Source organism: Condylostylus longicornis, unplaced genomic scaffold, assembly GCF_029603195.1.
Source record: "Condylostylus longicornis isolate FDR11 unplaced genomic scaffold, ASM2960319v2 ptg000040l, whole genome shotgun sequence".
Classification (NCBI taxonomy): Eukaryota; Metazoa; Arthropoda; class Insecta; order Diptera; family Dolichopodidae; genus Condylostylus; species Condylostylus longicornis.
The window spans coordinates 8,710,778-8,729,657 of record NW_026578009.1 but is presented as its reverse complement, the minus strand read 5'-3'; the positions used below and the strand labels follow the sequence as shown (position 1 = coordinate 8,729,657).

Genomic DNA, 18,880 nt, shown 5'->3' with positions numbered 1-18,880 from the left:
TTACAGAATTAAACAAAAATTTAAAGTTTAACTAACTTAATTAACACCGTTCTATGTTTTGACAAAGTGGGACCTTATATTTATACAAGAATATAACAAAAATTTTTTAAAATTGTCTACCTATGGATATTTTCTAGCCTCTACATAAAAAATTGAATAAAACTTACAAATTAAAGTTATATGTCAATATAAAGCAGAAAGTTAAAATTATCATCTAATTTTTGGAATTATTTTATACCTTGTTCTAAAAATTTATGTATAATGAAAAATATTTTTAAGAATTTAATTGCCCAATTAAGTGACCAAAATTCTTAATCGTTTTTAATAAATGCTTTAAAAATATTTAGTTCTTATTTTTCTTCTATACTTCTTTTAAAAATTATTTTTGTTGTATTTTATATTATTTGACTTCACAATATTAAAAATGGAATTATGTCGAGCTTTATACTTAAGATTCTAAAGACATGTATACACATCATATAGTAATAAAAATAATAAATATTATACTTGTGATGAAATGAAATAAGATGAAAAATAATCTAGTAAAATATTTACGATATACATATTATGCAGATACAAATATTCATATTTCAAGATAAAAATAATTGACTCATACGCGTTCTTATGAACGAATTTACTTTAAGAATTTAAAATTGAAATATGTGAATTCAAAAACTTACAGAAATTAATATCAATTGTATTTATTTTTATCTACGTGTTCCGTATAACTAACACTTTTTATGTACATGTATGCATATAAGAATTCTTTAAATATTTTATAATTAAGAAGTGATATCCAATAGAAAAAAAAAAACAAAATATAGCATAATGAAAAATATTCACATACCTGTTCCTTTGACTGTATATTATCAAAATAATGAATATCTTGCCCGTTGATTACAAGTAATCCAGTTCCAGGATATCGAACTGTAACATCACCACGAGCTTTTTTCCTTAGACATTCTGAGAATTTATATAACAATATTTTGAGTTAAGAATGTTATTTAAACATACTTTTAAACTTATTACCGTAAGTTGTAACATACTGTCTACCATCTTCATCAAATAATGGCTTAGGAATTGTTGCATTTTTCATTGGATCCATTAAAATTTTTCTATAGTTTTGTATAAAATCTTTTGATTTATATGAATATGGTAAAGATATTAACCTGTCCATTGCTTGAATAAAATTAGAATACTCAATATCAGAAATATTTTCTACAAGTTTTTTTTCTAACTGCTCCTTTGGAAGCCAGTGATATCCAGTTGATTCTCTTTTAATAAAAAAATAATGTCGAAACTAGTAATTTTAACAAATAACTTACTTACAACTTTAGATTTGGATCAGGTTTTGTTCCTTTTCTAATCATTTTATCTTCAAAATCATTTAAATTGTTAATTTCCTCGACAATATCCTACAAACAAAAAAATATATATTTTCGAAATACTTACATTACAATTAACTTAACATTTAGGTTAACTAGCAAAAATATATCAAAAATCTTACATAAAGAAGCTTAAAAAAATTTGGCCTTCCTGTATAAAACATACTATGAAAAGGCCTGCCAGTAGCGTCAAATTCTGCAGCTTTCCTAGGAGGAAAAATCTCTGCCGGTTCTTTCATTAATGGTCTCGCCCTCTTTTGAAACAGACCGGACGGGAACAAATATTCAATTGCATTCTAGAAACAAAAATATTACAATGTTTTAAATGAGTTCATATAAACGACTTGTTAGTTACATCAATGTCTTCTTGAGTGAAAGTTTCTGGATCTTCTCCCATCATGTTAGCCAAATGTCTTTTTCCAATTTGATATTCCAGCGTTTGAGCTTTCATGAACTCATCATGTCCTCTTGCTCTCTCTAAATAGGCTTTCATGGCTTTTGAGGTTTTTTGTTTTTGAACTGCCAAAGGCGCCGCGACAACAGTCACCTCATTTGAATATTTTGCAACCTAAAAATTTCAAAATTATTTAAAAAATATTGCTCATGTGATTCTTAGGTTATAATTTGAATGTGTTGAATTATTTTGTAAACTTACAGATTGTAGTTGTAAATTTTTTAATGACTTTATCTGAATAAAGAAAGATTTACATAAATTTAGCCGGTTAATAGAAACCGGCAAAGCCATTTTATTTCAAATTATGTGATAGCCTACACTGATTTTGTTAATTTATTTACTAATAGAAATATACTAAAACAAAACGAATCTAAAATTTTCTGTATAAAAGTAATAATTGCCAAACTCAGCTGTTTTAATTAACCCCATTAGATATCGATATAACGTTAAACTTTATGCCACTACTAAGATTGATAATTATTTTCAGAACGTAAGAATATCAAAACTATGTGATAAACTCAGGCGAAAATTATAATAAAAATAAAATCAGCTAAATCTTTCCAAACCCTCACAAAAAACTAATTTTCACCGTTGTGCTTTAAAAAATCTGACAGTAAATCTGTTTAGTGTGTTTAACCGCAATGCATGAAATAAAGATGCAGTTTCAAAGCAACACTTCAAAATTGTATTATTTTCTAGATTTGAGCACGCTAGACTTAATAACAGATGAAGTCATTACCGTACAAAATTTTGAAACACTCAAATGTTGACTTGCGTTTTTTCACGTAGAACGTAGATTATTTTTCACTCGGCGTAATTTTAACCAATATTTTGCAATTGTCAAAAATCTTTGTATCCTAATTATTTTTATAACTTTTATTTTAAGTTCACTACTAAAATTAATTTCGATTATTAATTTTGATGTGAATATTCAAAATTTTGACATATTATAATCGCCTATTTATTATTTTAAAATCTTTTTCGTTTAATACTTTCAAATTCATTAAAAAAGGTAAAATTTATTTTGTCACCACAACCAATTATTATGTCGATTTTGAAAACAACGATAATGTCAGTATTTGAACGCTATTCAATATTGATACTATCGATAATATCGATAGTGTTATCGGCAGTTCCCCACCACTAACTGGAACCCGTGTAGTGCAACCGAAACATCAGATTTCATATTTATCTAAAAAATTTCCTCATTTGCTCATATTTATCTAAAAAAAGTTGAAGTTGCTGCACTTTAATAATTTAGAAAAATTGCAAAATGACTGCTGAAGATAATTTATTGGTACAATTCCAGTCTTTGGGAATGTCGGAGCAAAAGGCAAAAGAAACCCTTAAAAATGCAAACGTGACGAAGAATCTCCAACATGCTCTGCAAGAATGTGCAAATATTGAATTAAAAGATGGAATTGGAATGTTAATATATCACATGGCTTCGAAAATTAAACCACAAATAATTGATAAACTTCCATTTCTAGTTAAATATATAACAGAAAAGAAATTAGATTCAACTTTACGAATAGATGTTGCACTGGAATATTTGCTTACGCATGGACATAAAAGTGAAGCAATAAATATAGCAGATTTTGAAAAAGAATGTGGAGTTGGTGTTGTTGTTACACCAGAGGAAATTGATGACACTGTCAGTAAATTAATACAACAAAACAAAGAAGCGATTCTTACCCAAAGATATCGGTTTAATGTAGGAAAATTAATGCAAGATGTTCGCAATAGTTTGAAATGGGCAGATGGAAAAGCTGTCAAAAATGAAATTGATGTGCAAATGCTTGATTTATTAGGACCAAAAACTGAAGAAGATTTAAAACCGGCACCAAAATTAGAACGGAAGAAAGAATCTAAACCTTCATCAAATAATACTTCAAGTTTAGCAAAGAATGAACTAGAAAGTAGTGACGGTGCCAGTACGATTGCAGAGCTAATGAAAACAAAAATTCATTTTCATGCTCCAGGAGAAAATTATAAAACTGATGGTTACGTTGTTACTCCAAATACTGAGAAATTGCTAAAAGCTCATTTATCAGAAACCGGTGGTTTGGTGAGAACAAGATTTCCTCCTGAACCAAATGGTATTCTGCATATAGGTCATGCCAAAGCTATAAATATAAATTTCGGTTACGCTGCTGCTCATAATGGTGTATGTTTCCTTCGTTATGATGATACAAATCCTGAGAAAGAAGAAGAAAAATTTTTTGTTGGTATCAAGGACATGGTAGAATGGCTTGGGTATAAACCTTATAAAATAACACATTCTTCTGATTATTTTCAACAATTATATGACTGGGCTGTGATTTTAATAAAAAAAGGTAATCACTATTTCAATTATTAACAGATTTTACTTGTAAAAATTAATTTTAGGATTAGCATATGTATGTCATCAATCTGCTGAAGAAATGAAAGGCTTTAATCCACCTCCCAGCCCATGGCGAGAACGTCCAATTGAAGAAAATCTTCAACTTTTCGAAGACATGAAAAATGGTAAAATAGATGAAGGACACGCTACACTACGAATGAAAATTACGTTAGAAGAGGGAAAAATGGATCCGGTTGCTTACCGTATTAAATTTATTCCACACCACAGAACCGGGAATAGTTGGTGCATATATCCAACTTATGATTATACACACTGTCTTTGTGATTCTATAGAAAATATTACTCATTCATTATGTACCAAAGAATTTCAAAGCCGTAGGTCATCTTATTATTGGTTGTGCAATGCTTTAGATATTTACTGTCCTGTACAATGGGAATATGGACGTCTCAATATGAACTATACAGTTGTTTCTAAAAGAAAAATAGGTAAATTAATTGAAGAAGGAATATGTTCAGATTGGGATGATCCAAGACTTTTTACTTTAACTGCTTTGAGACGTCGCGGTTTTCCTGCGGAGGCCATAAATAACTTTTGCGCTCAAATGGGGTGCACTGGAGCTCAGATAAGTGTTGATCCAGCCATGTTGGAGGCATCTGTTCGTGATGTATTAAATTTAACAGCACCAAGACGGCTGGTTGTTTTAGAACCGTTGAAGGTTACTATTACAAATTTTCCTTACTCCAAGCCAATCGAAATTGATGTTCCTGATTTTCCACAAGCTCCTGAAAAAGGAGGACATAAAATCATATTAGATAAAATTATATTTATTGAAAAAAGTGACTTCAAATTGAATCCAGAAAAAGGTTACAGACGCTTATCACTAGATCAAACAGTTGGCTTAAGGCATGCTGGTTTGGTTATAAAAGTGGTTGAAGTGAAAAAGGGAAATGATGGAGAAGTAACTGAATTAGTATGCGTCTGCGAGCAATCAGAGAAGGCTGAGAAGCCAAAGGCATTTATTCAATGGGTATCGGAACCGTTTGAAATTGAGGTTAGACTTTACGATTTACTATTTAAACATAAAAACCCAGAAGATTCGAATGAAGTCCCTGGTGGATTCTTAACCGATTGCAATAAAGATTCTTTGAAAATCTTAAAATCATATGCTGATAAAATTTTAAAAGATGTAAAAGTGTATGATAAATTTCAATTTGAAAGAATCGGTTTCTTTTCGGTAGATCCGAATACCAAGGGAGATAATATTATTTTTAATCGTACTGTCGGTTTAAAAGAAGATGCTGGAAAAAATTGAATTTAACATTTGTTTTTGTTTTTTTGGTCAAAAACTACATACATATATATATATATATATATATATATATATATATATATGTTTGTAATGTACAAATGTAGATTGTTTTTAATTTTCTATGAATAAAGTGACCTTTTTTCGTAAGTTTTTTTTATTTCATTCAATGTTATAGTAGGTCTGGCATAATTCCTCCGACATATACACATAAGAATTTTAAAGAAGTTCAAGTAATTGATTAATTTTCATTCGTATTTTGGTAACAAGAAAAAATGTGGAATTTGCCTTAACACGTACCTTTACATACGACGGCTTGATACCGTTCCGTGTACAATCTTGCATGATTAGTATTGTAAAGCAAAAGATCATGAAAGCTTTCAACATTATCTCATGATCAAAATTAGTTTTACAATGTCAAAATGTAGATACATATGCACATATTTTGCGTATTGAAAACTTTTTGAAAGTCAATCACATAATATGGAAATTTTGAGATGTACGATGTTTTCAAGCGGTTTAAAATACTTAGCTTAAAGTACCAAAATAACCCTTTTTCCTCAATATTTCAAGTATAAATTCAAAATTTGATGCAAAATTCTTATATTTCTTATATTTAAGATGATTCTAATTTTAAAAAATCGGATTGAATTTACAAAAAAAATATTGAACAATAATATTAATAATATTATATTTATGTACCTATAATACTGTAAATAACATAATTAAATTAAGAAAATATTGAAATTGGAAATTGCTCAAACGGCAGGAGATTTTTGTTTCGAAATTAATTTTAATGGATACAACGTTTTCGTATGCTAATGTACGTGCATGTAGTAGGTACATTTTTATATACATATGTAGTACAACATACATAATATGTTTTCGAAATTAAAATTTTAAATTCTCGGATATGCAATTTTTTATATTTAATTTCCGAATTCAATTTCTAATATTTTTTTACGTAACAAAACAAATCTTCTCTACAAGTAGAAAAGAATAAAACAAAGTCATTTATATTTTTTGAAATTTGATAATCAATTTAATGATTTAGTCAATTCGAAATTTAAAATGTAAATATTTTAAAAAGTAGAAATATCCAAAATATCGATAAATCTATATTTTGGACAATATCTATGAAGAAATATTAATCAAGAACCCCAGTAAAAGTCCCAACCCTGCTGAAAAAATTAAAACATAAATCCGTGTAAAGAAATATGACAATCTACACACAATTTCCTTCAACTAGTTTAATACTCCTAAAATAGAATAAAGAAATTAAGTAAATTTAAAAAAAAAATAAATATTTTAACAGAATAGTACTGTAAATTTTAACAGAATGCAAAGAGGTAGTTTTTCTGTTTAAAATCCGGTAAATGTGCTGCAGGTAACACCGGTAGTTTTATTCACCCTAGCATTTCGTTTTTACTCTAGTTCGTTTGACATATAATATGTACATATACAAATCTTATCTTGACATTACAAAAAATCATTTCTATCAGTATTGCTGTCAACCGCGTATCTTATTTTCCAGAATTAATTTCCTATATTATTGTTTCAGTAAAATGTCAAGTTAGAACCTTTACAGATTAACAAATATGTTTTACAGATATGTCGCAATGTCGTAACATTTTTTTAAAGAAGAGATAAGTAGAATAGACATAAAAAGCAAATAGATAAGTTAGAAGAGTACGAAAATGATAGTGGAATGTTTGTTTACTTTAATGATTGTAAAGACAAAATAGAATTTTCAAAGCTACTTTTAATCATTTTTAATTTAATGTCAAATTGTAAAGGTCATTTAAATGCATAAAGTAATTAACTAATATCTAGAGTACACAAAATATCAGTTAGGAATGTGGTGTCGTCAGCATTGTAAAATATTTTATGGTTCAGTGGAAAACTTATGACTGAAAAAAAGAAAAAGTAAAGTACATAGTTCTTATCAGAAATTTTTTTTTTGTGTAATTTTTTTCATTTTGGAATTCATCTTTATTAAAAATTTTAGGTAACAAAATCTTTGAGTTTGCAAATTTTAATTGCAAAAGCATAACTAACATTGAAAAAATGAATTCTAAAAGAGTTCTATCTATTCAAAGTCATGTGGTACATGGTTACGTTGGAAATAAATCGGCAACCTTTCCGTTACAAATTCTAGGATTTGAAGTGGATTGTATAAATTCTGTTCAATTTTCTAATCATACTGGATATAAAATTTTTAAGGGCCAAATATTAAATGATAACGATCTGGAAGATCTATATGATGCTTTAGAAAAAAATGATTTAATTCAAAAATATAGTCATCTTTTAACCGGATATATTGGATCAGTGACTTTTCTAAAGAAAATTATAGAGATCATAAAGAAAATGAAAAGTAAAAATCCAAATTTATTGTACGTATGTGATCCAGTAATGGGTGATAATGGAAAAATGTATGTACCAAAAGACTTACTGCCAATTTATAGAGATGAAGTTATCCCCTTAGCTGATATTGTTACACCAAATCAATATGAAATGGAATTGCTGTGTGATAAAAAAATATTAAATATTAAAGATGTTTGGGAACATGTTAATTGGTTTCACGAGAGAAATGTCAATACAGTTGTGTTATCAAGTGCGGATTTTGGAAATTTTGACGAAATCTTATCATTTCTAAGCTCAAAATCGAATAATATAAAAAGCACAATAAAAATTTCAAAACAAGGAAATGGAATATCATTTACTGGAACAGGAGATCTTTTTGCTGCTTTATATTTAGCCTACAGTTTCGAAAATCCGAATATTATTGATGCATTCGAGAAAACGATTAATACACTTCAAGTTGTAATTCAAAAAACTTTGGAATCTATGCCGAATGAAGTAAAAAGTGGAAAACGAAATATTCAACCGCAGGACAAAGAGCTCAAAATTATTCAATGTAAAAGAGAAATTGAGTGTCCTAAAGGTTCAATTAAAGCTGAAACGTTAATGAAATAAATATGTCTTCGAATTTATGTATCAACGTATGTATGTATACATAAAACAAAAAAAAATTGTTGAATAATCATAATATGTACAGAACTTTAATAAATATGTTAAAATGGAAAAACTTTAGGATTTTAAAAAAAATTTAATTTTATATGTTAAAATGTTATTTGTATATTCATACTAATAAACTAGTTGTTTAATTTAGATAAAGACTTTTTTAAGGTATTCTCTTTTCTTTTAGTCTTAGGGTGCTCTAAAAACTATGTTTATCGAAAATATCGAAATGCCGATGTTTAATCTAGACTTCGAGAAATTTTGAATAATAATCAAATGAAAATCGTATACATATATTTATTTCATGGTTAAAAATTTTATTTCATGAGGTATTAAAATCTAAACAATTACGGTATTTTCAATGACTAATGCTCTTGCCAAATTACGAGCGCAAGCCAAACGTAATAACTTAACTATTTCTTCAATATTTTCAATACGATAATCTTTAAAAATCTTTGGATTTTCTAAATGCCGTCTCTTTTCAATGAGTGGAATTAAATTTGTTTCTAAATGTTGTAAAATAATGCAAGTCTCTCTCGACGGAATTTTTGGATCCTTTGACTCCAAGAGGGGTACTGCATCAAATAATAATGTTGGCCAAAAATATTCTGGAGTTATTTGAGAATCCAATAAATTTACTAAAAGTTCGGCGGCTTGTATAAATTCTTTTCTTTGATAGTGCTGATGGAATTCAAAATATTTAACCAAGAAAACTAATCTGGGTGAAACAAACATTTTTGCACCTACATTTGCAACTACATCAGGACATAACATATCTCCAGTATTGGAATAATGATTCAGAAAATGGTCAGCTATGGACGTGATAAATACAGAATCTTTTGATCTTATAGCCCATTCTAAGGCATTACCATAACGATTCAATTCTATGGATTTTCTTGCTTGAACCTTACTTACTTCTGGTTCGATATATTCCAGGATTTTTAATTTTTTTGCCGTATTTATTACTTTCATAGCCTGGTACTCATTCCGATTGGGCACTTTTAATAATAGCAATTTAATGATATTACGTTCTTCAGCGTTACAATGTTTCAAATAATCAATTCCAAGCATCCAAAGCGACTCTCTTCCCATTAGTGCAGAACCAAATTCAAAAAGAAACGAATCCCTTAATTTTTTGCCATCGTTTTCCTGATTTTCTCCATTTATTTGGAGTTGTCCAGAAAGATATAACAAATCAGTTAAGTGTGTTGCAAACCACAAATTATCGCCAATTTTTTGAATAGCAAATATTATGTTTATGATATCATTTTCCATTACATTTAATATGACATGATCGAGCTGTTTAAGAAATCCAGTTTCACTACAATTTCTTACATTTGCATAACGGTTTAGCCAACAGTTTGCTAAAGTTCCCAGTTCAAAATATTTACAAGCTGGCTCCGTGTAAAATAAGAAGCCTGGCAAAAACTCGTACCAATATTTTGAAGAATTGATGATTTCATCCCATGTCTCTGTGTGGCCAATTACAATTCTAATGATTTCTTCTAATTCAGGTTCAGCTGACATGCATCCAGAAGATAATTTCAATTCTGTGTCAGTTAGCCAATATTGCCATTGAGATTTAAATTTCTGCACAGATAACCCACCAGCATTAAATTTTGGCATAGATTTAAGAATTTGCTCTGCTACTGTGAAAGAACTTGTAGAATAAGATGTATTGAGTTTTAATATAGCGCGAGCAACATCCACTTGCCCTTGAAGTATTAACCCTTTAATTGTTTGCCAATAATTATCTTGATTTCCGGATTCATGACCTTGCAAAAGTAAATCAGTAGCCTGTCGCTCGTAAGTTGGAAAGTGAAAGCGAATCCATTCTAGAAGTTGCGGAACTACAATATTTGATGTTGAAGACTCAATAAATAGAATTTCACATAAATGCCACACACATTCTATGCTATAAAAAATTGTTACAAAATTTTGGAGTTTAGTCTTATTTTTATCATCTGTTTCAATTTGAAGTTCTTCATTTAACTTTTCAAGACACGCTCGAATGACACACCGGTAGGTGCGCGAAATCTTAATATAATCATTTTTTTGAGGATTCTTAATTTCGTGGGCAGCTAAAAATATACTATTAGCTTCAGCTACAAGGCTTCGTAAAATAGAATCTTCGTAAATAAATTCTGGCTGAAGATGAAATATATTAACAGGTTCTAGATTTGCAAATTCTGATGGTTTGTCTATAGATGATGCAAAAATATGTTTATAACCACAAACTGACAATTTATTGCTATTTATCCAGCGTCCGACGATACCAGATTTTCTCATTAAATCATCTATAACGTTAAAGGTAGCCGCACTTTCTTCTTCTTGCATTTTGAATATTTTGAAACATGCAAATTATATATTTTGTAAATTGTTTACTTTTCAAATGTTTCCTAATAATTTAACAAACGATTTCCCGGGAGGTTTTGCATGACATCTTCTACTTTGACATCGAGATATATCGATAAAAATTCACAAGGCCTGTTGAGTAGCATTGAAATTTAGAAATATGACGTCATCAGGGAGAAATTTATTGAAGAGAAAAAAAATTTTTAATCATTCAATACGGAAATCTTTGGTATTTTTAATGCCAAATCGTATTTTTATTTTGCATTAAGCTTCTTAAAGATTACTTCAAGTGCACTTTTGGCATGATAAAGTTTTCAAAAAGTTATGAAAAATCTTTGATTGAGGCATACTTGATATAATTATAATTTTTTTAGAGGGTTGACGGTCACTTCGCACAAAAATATCATTCAATCGATTAATTTTAATGTGCTGAATGGTATTTTTGTGAGATATGGCCGTCAACCATTTGTATGTTGTCGTTGGATCGCGCAACAAATTTTGAAGCATGGAATATATCTGTAATAAATTATAAACCATATCCTAAACCAATTTCTATCTCATTCACTATTCAGTTACAACTTTGTTAAATCATAGTTTGATAATAAAAATTACACTTCTTAGTTTATTCAGTTAATGTCAAATTCAAATCGATTTCAAGTAAAATTATTTTAATCTGTATAGTATATAGATAGGTTGAAATTTTAAGTCAAATACTCAATCCGCCTTAAGTAAATTATAAGAATCAGACAATCATTCATACATAATTTATTATTCTTGCTTACAGTTCAATCTACAGCTCATACAAAATTCTGACAAATTGTAGGATATTAACGTCAAACTTCGAATTTCGAAATTCTTCATACAAATTTGATTAGTCAAATTTAAAGTGACTCTAATGGACTTCATAATTCTGCAATATTTTTGTTTATATTTTTATAGTTGGATTGAGAATAATTTTTAAATAAATTTTGTGGATTCGATCCACAAAAAAAATATTAATAACTTAAAAGTATTTAAAAATTACTTCAAATAATGTCCCAAATTCAAAGTGGAGGTGCTAGTTTGGGTAAGGTTGTAAAATAACATGGACAAAAAAAAACAGTCTGAAAATATGCATTGGTGCTCTTCGATTCGGATATAAAACAATTCAGAAAATAAAATTTATAGATAATTTTTAGATACATATGTTAGAATGCGAATGCTTATATACTAAATAAAAATTCTAGCATATTGCTTAAATTTTTAAGTGATAGCATAGATACACATACAAAAATTATTTAAAACGATAATGTAAAAATCGATATTATTGTTACAGGTGGTCCCCGGCGCCATGCAGATCTTAGTGGGACGGAATGGGAAGCTAGAGAAGTAATTTTCAAATTTATTTTAAGATTTTCAATTTTTTTTTAATATAATTTTCTTTTTAGTCTCAACGTCAGCGAGAGCTGGAGGAAGTAAGATCTTATATTACATTTTTACAGAGACTTACAATATACTTATTGATTTTTAATCGGATTTTTAGGCAAGAGCAAGGGCTGCACAGATGGAGAAAACAATGAAATGGTGGAGTGATTGTACCGCAAATTGGAGAGAAAAATGGTCAAAGGTGTTAAATAGTACTTTGATATTTTCAGTTGCTATCTGGGCCTTATATCGAAATTTTGCTCAAAGTTCTAAATTTTTAAAAATTATATATAATTTTATATTATGACTCTATTTGTTCTTATGACTTTTTTATTGTTTATTTGAAACAAACTTTCGATATTCAGTCACTTAGATATAATTATATGTTGTCATAGATATTATATTCGACATTAAAAAGGTTAAAAGTATAAAGTTCATTTCTAAATAATTTTATCACATAATGCGGTTTGCAAATGTAATATTATACTACTATAGTAAAATATTTGCTTCCTAATTTCTATGACAATTTTATTGTTACTAATGTATTTTAGTTTAACGTAAGAAGAAAATGGAAGTTAGTCAAGATAATTTTAATTTTTTTTTATTTTAATATTTGAAAAATAATTTTAGGTACGTAATGAACGAAATAAAGCAAGAGAAGAAGCGAAACAACTTCGAACCAGTCTTGAAGCTGCAATCAAGGAAGCTAATTCCTATAAACGCGAAAAAAATGATCTTGAAATTCAAATAACTCAATTGAAGAAGGAAATGGAAAAAGTTCATATGCTAATGATGAAACATGCTGGTCAATTTCATAAGCCTGGGTAAAAAAATATATAAAATTAGAAGAAAAAGTTAATTTTGCTACTAAAATTATACCTTTAAAATTCTTAGACCAGAAAATGGTGAAGAGCCTGAACGCGACAATCGTTCTCCTGATATATCAACTGAAGGCTTAAAAAATGTTAATAGTGAAGACGGCCTTGTAAGAAAAAAACGTAATTATTTTTTGCACTTTCCATTTTGTTACAATCTTTTCTCAGGTTACAAAAGCTGCAGCAAGCAACAGCGAAACAAAGGATGTGGACATTGAGGAATTTGTATCCCAAAGATCGGTACCAAAAAGTGTCTCAGAACTATTAGAGGAAGAATCTGCCGAAGAAAAACGTTTAATACAACAGTTGTCCAAAGATGATTTTGATGAAGAATATTTATTACAAAAAATTTCAATGCTGCAACTTCGTCTTGACGAAACACAAAAGACGATACAAATTGAGAGAGAGTAATACTTTCTTATATTTTAAAGTTTTTTTGCTAAAATTTTTAAATTCTTTATTTCGATTTTAAAGGGAAAAAAATTCATTACATAAAGACTTGGAAAAACTTTCTCTTGAACTACAAGAAGTTCGTGATAAACAGGAAGAACTTAGACAAGCAAAACAAGTAATACAAAGAATTTAAAAGAGTACAAGAAGTTAAAAAATGTTTTTTACTTTCAGGAAGCTGTACGCGAGCTACTTACATTACAAGAGCAACATAGAGCTGAAGTAAGAATTTTAAATAACTCATTGCAAGAAGAAACAACTTCGAGAGAAAACCTCGAAAGGAGATTATGTGAATTGAGAACAGAGGTAAATTTTATGTTCTATCATTTTAAAAAAATTCATATTTGTTTTATTTTTTCCTAATAAAAAGCTTGAAAGACTGCAAGCGGAAAATGCTTCTGAATGGGGAAAACGTGAACGCTTAGAAACTGAAAAATTGGCAATGGAAAGAGACAACAAAAAGCTAAGAGCAGAATTAAGAGATTTTCAAGTAGATACTATAAAATTTTTTATATATTTCAAAATTAAATTTGAGTTTTTAAGGAACGTTCTGATCGAAAAGGACGACAACCCCTTCAAGCTTCTGATATGGAGTACAGAGCATTGCAACAAGAATTGGCTGAAAGGAACAAGGTCAGTTTGTTTATTTCATGCAAGGTTCATAATTATATGTTTTAATTTTTGATTTTAGGAAATTGGAGAAATTAAGCTTTCGCATTCCAAGTTAAAAAAATTATTGTCTGAAGCTAATACCGAATTAGGTCATGCTGTAAGACGTGCAGAACAATATGAAGGGGAGGTATTCCATAATCAAATATGTTTGATTAATTGTTGTTTTACAATATTTTTAATTTATTTATTAATTGTGAAGGTGAAAAGGCTTAGAACAAGAGTAGAAGAGTTAAAACGTGAACTGGCTGTAGCTGAAGATGAACTAGATTCTGCCCATAACCAAGTTCGTCGTTTACAAAGAACTAATGAAGAATTGAGCGGACAATCTGAGGGACTTCAAGTTCAGATTCAACATTTACAAACACGGTAATTGTTTTATAAAAAACAGAATTTTAAATTACACAAGTCAAGAAAAGCGAGATACCGTAAATATTCTTTAGATTTAAATTAATTAAGAAAACGGAATTCTCGCTTTCTTAGATAAATTTTTCTCAGTTTTAAGGAAACATGTAAGTATGAGTTTTATAACATTTCCAATATCAAAATTTAAATTTATATGTACATAATATAATCACTTTTGGACGCTGCTATTTAAAAATCTGCCTTTCATTATATCTCATATTTGTAAAAAAAAATATAATTCACAATATCGTAAATTAAATGAAATAGTCGTCCAATAAGTCCATCCCATCGTTCAAATTTACATTATTCATCAAGCATGAAATCTTCTAGCAATGAACCATGTAAACCAAGTATTAATGATTTACGTCAACTTTTTGATGATGGTTCACGGCATAGCAATTTACATGGCCATTCGGGACATAGTTATCAGAGCAATAACAGTAATCGTAGCCTACTTAATCATGTTTCAAGTAGTAACGGTGGTGTTGCTAATACTTCCAGTTCAATTGGGCAACATAACCAACATTCACAACATATACAACATAACAATCATCATCATCATGAACGATCAACAAGTTTAACACAAAATTATTTTGATGCAAAACAAACACATTTGGAGGATAATATATTTGAATCAAAACAGCGTTACTTTGAATTTGAGCGTGCTAAACAAAAATTTGAACGTGATCAACATGAAAGAACATCATCAGTATCATCATCATCACATAATAAATTTTCTGGTAATTTTAAAGCAGGTGGTATTATTACTTCATCTGGTGGCTCATCATCATCAAAAAGAAATTCAGATGGTTTAAATGCAAGTGCAATGTTAAGTAATAATTCAGTTTTAAGTGGTAATGGTGCACCACAAAGTTTAAATGATGCTATACAATTTTTTGATGATCATTCAAGACATAATCAACAAATCAAAAAAGATGGTTATTCACGTAACAGCATTAATTTAGATGGACTTAAAATTTCTGATGATGATGTAAGTCGATCTTGGAATCCAGTGGATTGATTTGAATTTTACGTTTAAATTTATTGTCTCATAATATATTTTGCACTGTGTGATTTTGGAGTTTTTTTACGTAAGACATTATATTAGCCAAAAAGAAAAAAAAAAAAGAATATCAACATATGTACTTAGTTTTTCATAAAAAAAAGAAATCAAAAATGCATTTTCGATATTTTAAATAAGAATTTTTTATTTAAAAACAAAATTATTTTGCAAAATTGTTATCTGTTTTTCATTTTTGTTTTATTTATTTTTTTATTAATATGGAAATTAATTGGTTCTTTCAGGATTGGTTAATAAATCATTAATTCATAATTTTTGTTACAATTTTCAATATCATCTGAGTGAATGATATAAAAACCAAAAAAGAAAAATAATTTATCAATAAAATTAAAATTTGTAATTTTTACTTTAAAATTTATTTTTATTAAATTTTTTTTTTTTGTTACATTTAAAAATAATATTTTTTGTTGTGTTCGGTTTAAGTATTAATTGTATGTATGAATTTTGTTTACATAATGTACATTTTTAAATAGTTTAAATTTTTATTTTTATCCCAAATTATGAATTGTAATAAAAGCAGAAAAGATTTTATAGTATTTGATTTTGATAAATATTTTTAATTAAATATTTAGATTTCAATTGAATTTTATTTAATTTAATTATTGATTTGTTTGTTATTTTATAAATTAAAATAGAAATATTAAAATATAAAATTTTATGATTATTATTTTTTTTTAATAATTTTTATTTAACAATTTATATTGTAGTAACCAACAAGAGTTGAAATCTTTTATTACTAAGCTTATTAATTTTTTATTGAAAGTATTATAGGAGTTTATTTTGAGTCCGTTCGATTGATTTTGTGATTATTTAATATTCATGATAATTATCCTTCCTATTGAAATTCCTATTGAAAAAACGTAAATTATAATTGAATGTAATAATAAATTATTTAAAAATATTGTACATAATTATGTTTTTAATTACATTATATTCTTCAAAATATTTAAGATTATTAATGTACATATGTAATATTTTAAAGGATTTACTTGAATATTTCAATTAAGTATGTATGTATTTTATAAAATAAAACTTTCCATTACTATTATTATAATTAATTTCCAATTAAATTTTTTAAAAGCGCAATAATTTAATTTTAATTTTCATTTCAAAAATTGATTAAGTAATGTTTTAAAAATGTTTAACTAGGAATAGTTTTCGAAAATGAATTGAACTTTTTGTGAACTCAAGCATCATAATATTTTCGTAAGAATATGATGCCTTAACCGCATCAAAATTTAAAATAAAATATTAAGTTACATATTATTTTTTTTTTTTAGAATTGATTTATTGTTTTTTCTTTCTGAAATTGTTCATACTGTTTTAAATGCAAATTTTGCAATTTTTAATTTTTTCATTACTTACATCAAAGTATTTTTTGAAACAAGTCCTAACATTTGTAAAATTAAATAAGAAATCAACCGTTGTTGAAAAATTGTAAAAACTATAATAGAAATAATTTTAAATTTAAATATAAATATAATTTCAGTTAAAACAAGTTATTTAATTTTTGTTTATTCAATTAACAAAAATCAAATATGTTAATTTTTGCGTTTATTTTTAATAATATTTCAAACTAAAAAAATAGTAAGTAGTTGTAAAATTTTTCAATTTTGTAGATTTTTATTCACTGAATTGATTAAAATTTTTTAGGCACGTATTTTTGTTATTATTTATAAATTATAATTTTCATTGTCCGTCTTATTTTATAAATTATTTAATTTTATTTACGTTTATTTTGTTGTTTTTTTTGTACAATATTGCTGTTTGAATTGGCTTTTCAAAAAAAAAACAAATTGAAATAAATCACTCGTATGGTTTGAAAATGGTTATATCATTCATTTTTATTTTTAAATAATACAAAATAATTAAACATTTATTAATATTATTTAAGTATATTATAATAATATTAATATTATTATTTTTTATTTTTGAATTTTAGACTCCGTAATTATGGTTCTACTAGTTTATTACTTGATGAACAAGATGATGAAAATTCTGATGATAATGAGACTTAACGAAAATTAAATGGATAATAAATCATAAAATGGGAAGAAGAAAAAAAAAAATTAAATATTTTATTTAAACTAAAATATAATATTTAAAAAAAATTAAAGTATAAAAAGTTAATTAAATAAATATATTAGATGGTTATACACTTGATAAAAATCTATAATGCATTCAGAAAAGAAAACATATTATATAATATTATATTTAAATTTATATTAATATATATATACATAATTATATAGATATTATATAATTATTGCATACGTTTATAAAAATTATGCGCTGCCAACTATTCCTGTTTCAAGAGTTTTTTTTTTTTTTTTACAATATTATTTGAAATTTATTTTTATTATAAGTAAAATGTTAGATTATAGTAAATAGCTATTATATTTTAAAATTAGTTTATTATTATTTTACAATTTACAATTTTTTTTTTTACAAATTTTATAATTTATAATTCCATTTATTTTAATATTTTACAAACTGTTATTTAACAGAGATGGAAAGAAAATAGAAAATAAGAAATAGGTGCCAAATTAATTTGTGTTTTGTCTGGTATATTCTTTTTAAAAATGTTATTTCTTATGTTAAATGCTTACATGATAATAATTTTTGTATCTTAAATGAAAATTTTCAAATTATTTAGAAAATATTTTAAAACTTTTTTAATGGTATGACGTAAATTTTGTGATCTCGTCTTGTAGTTTTTATTCAAATGTTTAGTTTTTCTTTAAATGATCTTATTTATTTTTAATTTATTTTTCATTATAAATTTCATATTTATTAAATGCTACATTAGTTTTTATTTAAATCATATTAAAAATATAGAGCTCAAAAATATAATCAAACATTATTTAAAATCATTTATTTATTATGAAATAATTTTTTTGTATTGAAAAATTTATAATATTATAAATTTAGATTATTTTGATATTATTAAAGCATTTTATTAAATATCGTTTTTGATTTTAATTTTATATTGTCATTTCATCAATATTTAAAATTATAATTAATATATTATAATTTATTAATGAATTTAATAGCAATATTTACAAAATAAAAAAAAAATTATTTATTTTAATTAAATTTTTAATATTCAAACAGTATTCAAATTAAAAATG

At 26.6% G+C, this 18,880-nt stretch overlaps 5 protein-coding genes across 11 annotated transcripts in view; 3 read left to right on the top strand and 2 right to left on the bottom strand.

Annotated features, from left to right (window-relative positions):
* Nucleotides 1–2,214, bottom strand: part of LOC129609516 (28S ribosomal protein S9, mitochondrial) — a 46,983-nt gene extending 44,769 nt beyond the window's left edge. Inside the window, exons 1-6 of the mRNA XM_055521469.1 lie at nt 2,041–2,214; nt 1,741–1,953; nt 1,508–1,681; nt 1,330–1,415; nt 1,030–1,274; nt 848–963 (exon numbers count right to left, since the gene is read on the bottom strand). Coding sequence (XP_055377444.1) covers nt 848–963; nt 1,030–1,274; nt 1,330–1,415; nt 1,508–1,681; nt 1,741–1,953; nt 2,041–2,130 — 924 coding nt within the window. The 5' untranslated portion in view covers nt 2,131–2,214. The remainder of the gene's footprint in view (nt 1–847; nt 964–1,029; nt 1,275–1,329; nt 1,416–1,507; nt 1,682–1,740; nt 1,954–2,040) is intronic.
* Nucleotides 2,215–2,983: 769 nt separating this feature from the next.
* LOC129609564 (probable glutamine--tRNA ligase) lies at nt 2,984–5,576 on the top strand. Its single transcript, XM_055521550.1, has 2 exons — nt 2,984–4,175; nt 4,228–5,576. The coding sequence occupies exons 1-2, from the start codon at nt 3,113–3,115 to the stop codon at nt 5,493–5,495; spliced, it is 2,331 nt and encodes a 776-aa protein (XP_055377525.1). The 5' UTR covers nt 2,984–3,112; the 3' UTR covers nt 5,496–5,576.
* A 1,481-nt stretch (nt 5,577–7,057) lies between these two features.
* Nucleotides 7,058–8,660, top strand: LOC129609698 (pyridoxal kinase). The gene is made up of 2 exons (XM_055521804.1): nt 7,058–7,415; nt 7,498–8,660. The coding sequence occupies exon 2, from the start codon at nt 7,557–7,559 to the stop codon at nt 8,463–8,465; it is 909 nt and encodes a 302-aa protein (XP_055377779.1). The 5' UTR covers nt 7,058–7,415; nt 7,498–7,556; the 3' UTR covers nt 8,466–8,660.
* Nucleotides 8,661–8,789: 129 nt separating this feature from the next.
* Nucleotides 8,790–10,949, bottom strand: LOC129609640 (nuclear pore complex protein Nup75). The gene has a single exon (XM_055521694.1). It carries the CDS (start codon nt 10,845–10,847, stop codon nt 8,850–8,852), a length of 1,998 nt encoding a protein of 665 aa, XP_055377669.1. The 5' UTR covers nt 10,848–10,949; the 3' UTR covers nt 8,790–8,849.
* An 808-nt stretch (nt 10,950–11,757) lies between these two features.
* LOC129609660 (coiled-coil domain-containing protein 102A) lies at nt 11,758–18,466 on the top strand. Of its 7 annotated transcripts, XM_055521719.1 has the most exons (14): nt 11,758–11,931; nt 12,181–12,233; nt 12,293–12,319; nt 12,388–12,471; nt 12,900–13,093; nt 13,164–13,254; nt 13,313–13,551; nt 13,619–13,712; nt 13,769–13,900; nt 13,965–14,084; nt 14,138–14,227; nt 14,286–14,393; nt 14,466–14,632; nt 17,692–18,466. In XM_055521719.1, exons 1-14 carry the CDS (start codon nt 11,898–11,900, stop codon nt 17,765–17,767), a joined length of 1,509 nt encoding a protein of 502 aa, XP_055377694.1. In that variant the 5' UTR covers nt 11,758–11,897; the 3' UTR covers nt 17,768–18,466. The 7 variants fall into 7 exon arrangements, 3 of the variants coding, with proteins under 3 accessions (XP_055377694.1, XP_055377693.1, XP_055377692.1); XR_008697030.1 differs by lacking the exons at nt 11,758–11,931; nt 12,181–12,233; nt 12,293–12,319 and adding an exon at nt 15,065–15,759 and having other exon boundaries at nt 12,394–12,471; XR_008697029.1 differs by lacking the exons at nt 11,758–11,931; nt 12,181–12,233; nt 12,293–12,319 and adding an exon at nt 14,999–15,759 and having other exon boundaries at nt 12,394–12,471.
* The last annotated feature ends 414 nt before the right edge of the window (nt 18,467–18,880 follow it).

What these genes read in the sequence shown, in the direction of transcription:
- LOC129609564 (XM_055521550.1), top strand. Translation starts at nt 3,113, where the DNA reads ATGACTGCTGAAGATAATTTATTGGTACAATTCCAGTCTTTGGGAATG. An exon ending in TGTGATTTTAATAAAAAAAG is followed by an intron (nt 4,176 to 4,227) that starts GTAATCACTATT and finishes AATTAATTTTAG; the next exon opens with GATTAGCATATGTATGTCAT.
- LOC129609698 (XM_055521804.1), top strand. Translation starts at nt 7,557, where the DNA reads ATGAATTCTAAAAGAGTTCTATCTATTCAAAGTCATGTGGTACATGGT.
- LOC129609640 (XM_055521694.1), bottom strand. Translation starts at nt 10,847, where the DNA reads ATGCAAGAAGAAGAAAGTGCGGCTACCTTTAACGTTATAGATGATTTA.
- LOC129609660 (XM_055521717.1), top strand. Translation starts at nt 12,409, where the DNA reads ATGGAGAAAACAATGAAATGGTGGAGTGATTGTACCGCAAATTGGAGA. An exon ending in GGAGAGAAAAATGGTCAAAG is followed by an intron (nt 12,472 to 12,899) that starts GTGTTAAATAGT and finishes AAATAATTTTAG; the next exon opens with GTACGTAATGAACGAAATAA. An exon ending in GGTCAATTTCATAAGCCTGG is followed by an intron (nt 13,094 to 13,163) that starts GTAAAAAAATAT and finishes TAAAATTCTTAG; the next exon opens with ACCAGAAAATGGTGAAGAGC.